Source organism: Rhipicephalus microplus, chromosome X (genome assembly GCF_043290135.1).
Source record: "Rhipicephalus microplus isolate Deutch F79 chromosome X, USDA_Rmic, whole genome shotgun sequence".
Lineage (NCBI taxonomy): Eukaryota > Metazoa > Arthropoda > Arachnida > Ixodida > Ixodidae > Rhipicephalus > Rhipicephalus microplus.
Window position 1 is genome coordinate 1,575,688 of NC_134710.1, and position 8,387 is coordinate 1,584,074.

The 8,387-nt window shown below is 51.6% G+C and overlaps 1 protein-coding gene across 1 annotated transcript; it reads right to left on the reverse strand.

Annotated features, from left to right (window-relative positions):
* Positions 1-5,416: 5,416 nt before the first annotated feature.
* On the reverse strand, positions 5,417-8,145 carry LOC142777122 (uncharacterized). Its single transcript, XM_075881457.1, has 2 exons — positions 6,991-8,145; positions 5,417-6,862 (listed from the first exon to the last, which is right to left on the reverse strand). Exons 1-2 carry the CDS (start codon positions 8,143-8,145, stop codon positions 5,417-5,419), a joined length of 2,601 nt encoding a protein of 866 aa, XP_075737572.1.
* Between the last annotated feature and the right edge of the window lie 242 nt (positions 8,146-8,387).

An 8,387-nucleotide genomic window follows, 5' to 3' on the forward strand; every position in this document is an offset into this window, starting at 1 on the left:
TTCGGGTGTTGTTGGAGGTACTGCTACCATGACGCTACCACAGCTGTGGCTTGCTGATCCTTCGTTATTGTTCATTCAAGTCGAGAACAAGTTCCGCATTCATTGCATCACGTCAGAAGTTCGCAAGCATGAGCTCCTCGTTGAAGCGTTGCCGCAACAGACAATGGCCGAAATACGCGACATCCTCGTGGGCCCGCCTGGTGAAACTCTATATACGACAGTCAAACAGGCTCTTCTTCACCGACCCGTCCCGCCTAAGCATTGGCGCATTCAGCAACTTCTGTGCAACGAAGAGCTCGGGGACCGCCGTCCCACATAGTTTCCACGTCACCGGCAGCACCTGCTTGGGGACCAGCCGGACGGCTTGGAAACATCCATACTACGTGAGTTGTTTCTACAGCGTCTTCCACCTACCATGCGAATGGCTCTTGTCCCAGCTCAGGATAAGCTGCTGTAGGAGCTGGCAGAAATGGCCGATGACATGATGGACATTGCTCTGGCAGTCATAAACACTGCCCACACCTCTCCGATTCCCGAAGCAGATTCCCTTCGAGAAACGGTAAAAGATCTTGCAGCAGAAGCCGCCAACTTGCGTCTGCAATATTTGAGCATTCGCAACTTAAATGACCAGCTTCGTGCACATCTACAATCTCTCACGTCGGCGACTCCGCAACGGCCCCTCCGCCAGCCCGAGCACTGCTTATCACCGCAGAACACATGCTATTATCACCGGCGTTTTCGTGCCATGGCCCGCAGATGTGTACCACCTTGCTCATGACGCATGGGAAACGCTCCGGCCGATCGTCAATAACAGCGGCGGGTGATCAAGGCCAAGCATCAAGCCCCACCTTCCACATCACCGACAGAACCACAGGTCTGCGCTTGCTGGTGGACCTGGAGCAGAAGTCAGCATAATTCCAGCGTCCAAAACTGACCGGCGTCTTCACGAGAAGTCAACTCCTTTACAAGCGATCAATTCTTCAGTCATCGCAACTTACGGACAGAAGTCTCTGACCCTTGATCTCGGTCTCAAGAGGAAACTGCAGTGGTTATTTTGGATAGCAGACGTACGCTACGCAATCTTAGGCGCCAATTTCTTAAAGCATTTTCATCTGCTCGTGGATATGAACCGCTGTGACTTGGTGGATAGCTATACCGGCTTATCAGTCAATGGTTTTCTGTCGCGCGCTACGGCCCTAAACCCCACTTTCATGAAACCGCCCACGTCACCATATACCGCTCTGCTCAATGAGTTTCCGGAGATTACAACGCAGTCTACCATGAATAAGACCCCCATGCACACTGTGACCTACTGCATCGTTACCACAGGCCCACTGGTTCACTGCCCCCCTTGCCGACTCGGCCCTGATAAACTTCGAATTGCTCGCAACGAGTTTGAGCATATGTTACAGTTGCAAATCATTCGTCCGTCATCAAGCTCGTGGTCGTCGAAGCTACACATAGTTCCCTAGAAGAACAATGACTGGCGGCCCTGTTGTGATTATCGAGCTCTCAATGCAGTCACCGTTCCAGATGGATACCCGTTACCCAATATTCAGGATTGTACTGCCTTTTTAACCGGCACAACTGTATGCTCGAAGATTGATCTTGTGAAAGCTTATCACCAGATCCCCGCTGAGCCTTCTGACATTCCCAAAACTGCAATAATTACCGCATTTCGGCTTTATGAGTGTTTACGAATGCCTTTCAGTTTGAGAAACGGAGCTCAGACATTTCAGCGTTTTATAGACGAAGTCACAAGAGGCTTGCCGTTTTGTTTCGCCTATATCAATGATCTTCTCGTTGCCAGCAAGGACGCTGAAACGCACAAGGCACATCTACGTCAGCTTTTTCACTCGACCGCGTGATTGCGACTTTGTCATCAATGTAGAAAAGTGTCAGTTTGGAGTCTCGGAGATAGCATTCCTCGGACATCAGATCACTAAAGATGGCATCACTCCTCTACCTGACAAGGTTCAAGCTATCCTCGAGAACCCACCTCCCACGTCCATACGCAGTCTACGACGTTTTCTCGGACTCATCAATTTTGATCGTCGATTCATCCCTACATGCTCTACACTGCTGCAGCCTTTGGAAGCACTACTCTAGACTTCGCAAGCCGAGTCAGCCGCACTTCCCTGGAACACGGTCGCGGATCAAGCTTTTGCCGCCGTTAAGACCAAGCTCGCCCAGGCCACCCTCCTGCACCACCCTTCACCAACTTCTCCCACTAGCCTCATGGTGGACGCTTTCTCAGAAGCAGTTGGGGCCGCTCTTCATCAATGGATCAATGGTGCATGGGCTCCAATTTCCTTCTCTTCCCGCAAGTTACGCGACATTGAGTGCCGATATAGTACTTTCGGACGGGAGCTCCTCGCGGCCTACCTTGCGGTGAAACATTTCAGGTACTTTCTTGAAGGGCGACAATTTGCCATTCTTACCGACCACAAGCCCCTTGTTTCGACTTTACATTCCTGCAGTGCCACGCACACTCCTAGAGAACTTCGACACCTTGCTTTCATTGCCGAATTCAACACAGACATACGTTATGTAAAATGCAGCTTTAACAGTGCAGCGGACGCTCTCAGTTGTATTACCATCAATGCCACGACAGGCACCACCGACATTTCATTGTCCTCGCTCGCGGAGGCACAGGCATTAGACGATGAGATTCCACGACTTTGATCCTCTACTTCCCTCCGACTGGAACAAGTCAACTTTCCCGACGACGACGTTACGCTCTGGTGCGATATTTCACACAACTGCACTCGTATCTATGTTCCTTCACAACTTCGTCATGCTGTTTTTGACACCCTCCACTCCATCTGCTATCCAGACGTAAGAGCTACGCAACATCTGGTCACTGAACGCTATGTCTGGCCGCGCATACGCGCTAACATTCGTGACTGGGTTCGCACTTGCAGAGCATGTCAGCGTATCAAAGGTGCAACAGCACACCAAGCCTCCATGGGGAAAATTTTCTCCCCCTGATGCACGTTTCGACACCATTCATTTGGACATTGTCGGGCCATTACCTCCATGTCGGGGAAATACGTATTTGCTTACGTGTATTGACAGGTACACTAGGTGGCTTGAAGCAGTCCAATGACTGACATCATGGCAGAAACAGTTGCTCGTACCTTTCTTGCTACTAGGATTAGCTGTTTCGGTGTATCATCAACAGTGGCTACTGATCGAGGCAGACAGTTTGAGTCAGAGCTTTTCACCTTTGTCACATCTCTACGGGGTTGTGCACGTATTCGCACAACTGCGTATCATCCAGCATCAAATGGCTTAGTGGAGAGACTCCAGCGTCATCTAAAAACAGCACTCGCCTCGCAGCCTCACGCCGAAGATTGGGTATCACACCTCCCCATCGTGATTTTCGGCCTGCGTTCAACACTTCGACCAGAACTTGCCTGCTCTGTAGCCGAGGTGGTTTATGGCTGCACACTCCGTTTGCCTGGTGACCTCGTCAGCCCCGTTATTACGCAGAGTGTTTCGGATTCATCTTCTTTCGTCCAGCGTCTGCGGATCTTTATGCAAAACTTGCGCTCATCACCAACTTCAGCTCACACTAAGAACGACGTTTTTCGGCCGGCAAACCTACAGACATCTTCACACGTTTTTGTTCGTGTCGATGCGTCTCGCCGTGCTTTTCAGCCTCGCTATGACGGACCTTTCCCAGTCATCAAGCGTTCTGAACATCATTTTACAATCCTGCGTAATGGGTATGAAGACACAGTCAGCATTGAAAGGATGAAGTGGGCGCCGATTCTGACAAGCTCTGTGTGATCATTTTTTTTCTTTAAGTTCCCACGGCCACTTGTCTGCAGGGGGGCCTTTATGTGGCATACTTTTCTTCTTCTTCTGGCACGACACACTTGGGACATAAGCTAGTAGGGGGTAGTCTGCTGAGGAAAAATTACGGCATATTCACGGGGTGAATGATGATGAATGGGCGAAGCTCCGGAGGGATTCATCGGTAAACTGTGAATCTTCCGTGTAATTCGCCCAGTCGATCATCATGTAAAGACGTGAGAAACGCTGTGTGTGTATATACACAAATCAACTTTTATTTGTTCTTAGACGATGGATGGCTTGCGATGTCCCTTCATTATGACGGCTTTATGGTCTGTGAAATGAAGGGAGAGCGGTTCCTGTATGGGTTGCAGTGGGCAATTTGCAAATACTAGGTCTATGCATGTTCCTCGGATCGTGGTAGGTTTCATATGGTCAAACGATATACGTCTGAGTGCATATCTAGAAGCCATATGTTGGATAAGCCAATTATTGTCTATGATAGCCACGTTAAAGTCTCCAAGTAGTACAAATGGTCCATTCTTGTATTTGTTCTCTTAATTTCGTAACGAAGTGTCTATGAATGTCTTGATGTTCCCGGTCGACAGGTTGGGTGCGAGGTACATGGTCATGAGGACGATTCCAGAGTCAAAGAGTTTGATGGCTGCATATTCTCCGTTTTGGCTTTGACTCGTGAGTGGTAGTCTGAGATCTTCAGCCGTTTCCGTTTGCCTCACGTAGATGGCGACACCACCTGCAGGACGTTCTGATTCATCGGTACACACGACGGGAACGTATCCTTTGATGAACAATCTCGTCACGTTCCACGTCTCGGTAAAGCACAGCACGTCGACTGCGGTCAGTATGGGGTCCCTTTCTATGTCAAGTGCGAGGGCATTGAGAGAGCGAACGTTGAGGTGGGCAATGGTAAACTCGTTGGAAGAGTCAACGTCTTCTCGCAGAGATCGTTGATGCTGCTGCGTCACGGTCGGTAATCGATGTCGGCCTAGACGTTGAAACTCGTTCAGCATCGCCGTGTCCTCGTTCTTGTCTTTATGGTAGAACCGCTGGTCTCCTTTTGCATTGGTGAGGTAGAGGTTATTTACGTTGGTGCAGCGGCTGAGCGCGACGTACACCAACTTCTGGGGGTGCGTTTTATTATATTCATAGAGAATTGACGAGTACGTTCCCCCTTGGGACTTGTGGACCGTAATGGCACTGGCCTGAACGAGGGGGAACTGCCTTCTCTTGCAGGCAACGCCAGTCTTGCGATCCAAGGTTAGGGTGGTAACACGAGGTTCGATGGGGACCCAGAAGGCGTCGATGACGTGACCACTCCGCTTGGCCTCGTTCACCATTCGCTTGGACCGAAGACGAGTAAGCTTACCCGTGGTTGTGGCGTCGTCAAAGTGTAACCAGAGGCGTTTCGGCAAGTCGCCGTCGTTTACCGCTCTCTCGCACACCTTGAGAATGCCAACGGCCCCATTGACGAGACCGTCTATGACGTCAATGTTGGTGGTAATCATGTACGGTTTGCCGAGGACGATGAGAATTTCGCGAGGGAGGTTTGCAAACTCGGTGTGTGACATTTTCTCAACTTTTGCGATTGCCTTGTTTAGAGCGTCTTGGTTGGCGCACCCCAGGTAGGTATCTTCGGCTTGCAGTGAAACGACTTCTCCTCCTCCTCGCTGTGCAATGAAAGTATTGAATTTGTTGACCTCTTCGTTGGAGTAGAAGAGTCGTATCGCCGAGGACGCACGAACCAAGACTTCTTCTGTGGTGACGAAGCAGCTCTCGAGTAGTCAGACCTCATCGTCCTGAAGTGCTCTTCCGTCTCCGATCTTTGTGAGCAGAACCGAGAAGGAGGCATCGGATTGTCTGACGACTTGGACGAGCGGAAAGTAATCGAGGTAGTGCCATTTGATTGTGGCCCGAAGAGCCCACCCGCTTCTCTGCACCTCTTGTACACCTCGTTTGCGCGGACGGGGGGTAAATGGCGCAAATCACCGCACATGATGACGTCGAGGCCTCCGAAGGGTTCGTCTAGCTTTTGGGTGATTTGCTTGAGGCGACAATCGATGGCATTGAGGTTATCAGACGACAGCATGCTAACCTCGTCAACGATGATGCACTTGACGTAACGGAAAGCAACTCGAAAGGTATTGAGTTCGCTGTCGCCCAATCCGAGGTCCTTCTTGTTGCGAGTGAGCTTGAAGGCAGAGTGCACGGTGGTTCCGCCTACAGCCACGGCCGCCTTTCCCGTGCTCGCGCAAATGACGAATGCATTGTATGGACCTGCATTATCGTTATAGCGGTTGTAAACGTCCATGACGAGCTTTAGGACAAACGTTTTACCGCATCCCGCAGGTCCTGTCAAGAAGACGCGCAACGGAAGTGCTCCGAGTGTCGTTTGCCTGTGGATGATTTCTCGGAGCAACTCGTACTGCTCCGCATTCGTCATGCGCATGAGTCTGGTATATTCCTCTCTATCCATGACGTCTTGCCTTTTGCGCGCGGCAGCACAGGGACTGGTGTCTTTGACGGCACGCATCAGGTCTTCGTTGGGCAAGAGGTTGGCGTCTTCGTCGGCGGGAACGGCGGCAACGACCGCGGCGTCAACGGCGGCCGCATCTTCTTCTCGTTGCTGCTGTATCCTGTGCTCTTCAATCAACTGAGCCACGATGTCGTCGTCGTTGCCGATGTTGTATTGGCGATGTTTGGTAGCAATCAGGTCCTTGTTGGCCTCGAACGTCTCGAGGTATTTGTTATGATCGAGAACGTCGACAGCCTCGTTCCTGAACGGTACGTAAAGGAGGACCTGCTCTCTTATGTAATCCTCCGGTTGATCTGCGGCACTGTAATGGCGGTAGCGGATGATGATGGGGTGCTCGCGAAGACCGTATCCGCGTTTGCACTTGCTTGAAAAGTCGGCAAGGCAAACGTCTTCCATTTCGGGCGGCCTGCCCTCGTACCTCTGGACGATGTTGAGCTTCCAGACGTCGGTGGACGAGGCGCCAACGTTTGCCAATTCCTCGTTGGTCTTGCGTACGCGCACTCGTTCCTCGGGGTAGCACGTGGGTAGACGACCTCACGGCTCTTTTCCGACATTTCCTGACCCAAGAGGAACCAGGCCGCCTCTTGCGCCGACATTTCGACCCCTTTGAGCATGGTCACTCCCAGAGAGCGTACGATGGCAGAGTATTCCATTTCTGGCTTTTCTTCTAGAATTTGCATTGCGGCCTTGTGTAGGTTGGACATGCCGCGATCCGCCTTGTTGACGTAATCGACGACATACGTTGCACAGGCGTAGTGGTCTAGGATCACCTGAAGGTCCATGTTGGAATCTAGGACCTTGGCGATCCAGGGGTTGAAGGGATTGACCATTTTTTGCGCCGGGGTGCGACGATGTAGAAGGCAGGGACGCGTAAATCCGGCTCTCAAAATGTCCATGTATTCTGCGTCGGACCGAACGTCGAAGGTGGCGAGAAAGTCTTCCAACGAGACGAACGATCCCCTCTCCAAAGCGTCGTGCATCTTTTCGTACCGTTGCTTGAGTTTCTGACGATGTGCCTTCTCGGCCTCGTCCTCGGTCGGAGGAAAGGGGACTACAATCCTAGTGTCATTACTGGGCATGAACGGTGCTCCGAAACGGCACTTGGTGCGTCCCCGCTTATAGCAAGTGTGGGTATGAGCGTGCAGCTGGGTCCTGGGTCTCTTTAGAAGGTCTGTGTCGAGCGTGAGCAACGATTCGACCATTTCCAGCGTGCGCGGCATGTTGCCAGACACTTCCTCTTGCGGGGCGTTATCGAGCCACAGAATGGTGTGAATGTGTGCGCTACCACGCTGTTGGAATTCGACCCGCTTGAAGAAGTCTACCACAACATAGGGCTTGAACGGGGAGCATCTCTTATCTTTGAGTATGTTGAGAATCACATTGAAGATTCGATGGGTGTAAATTGCACACGCAATTGGGTCGTTATTGACCAGTTCGACGCGTTGCATGGAATTCAATTCTTCCAAGGCTCGTGCCACCCCTTCGGGACCCACTCGCAAGCGCTCCAACGTTTCGATGAGTCTGTCCCAGTGCAGTTCCGCGGCAGAGAGCGTGAGAAATGCGTGAGGCTTACCCAACTGGCGAATCATGGCGAAGAGTTCCTTTCTTCGATCTTGCCAGTATTGTACGGTGTTTGGTATGCCTCTCATGAAGCCGAGATCTCGGTTGAGGACTTTATCCATGAAATGTGCATTCTCAAGTTGCTGCCGCGTAATCGCATTGGTGATTGCGTTGGTCCTGAACGTCATGGTCTTGCTGGCAACGTTGTGACGCATGACCTTCATGGCCATGTAGAAGACGTGATCGGGGCACACTCCGCGACGATCGGTACGACGAATCTCGCTACTCGCCTTTGTGAAGGGGGTCTGTCACAAACGACTCCAATTTTCGGATTATTCGCGGGCCCCATCTTCCAAAGAGGGGCGCTTTTGTGTTCGGGGGACGACATCCGGCGACTAACGAACCAGCGTGGCGCCGGCTTGTCTTCCCTGCACCTGTACCGAAAGGGGCACCGGCGGTCTAAAAAAGGAAA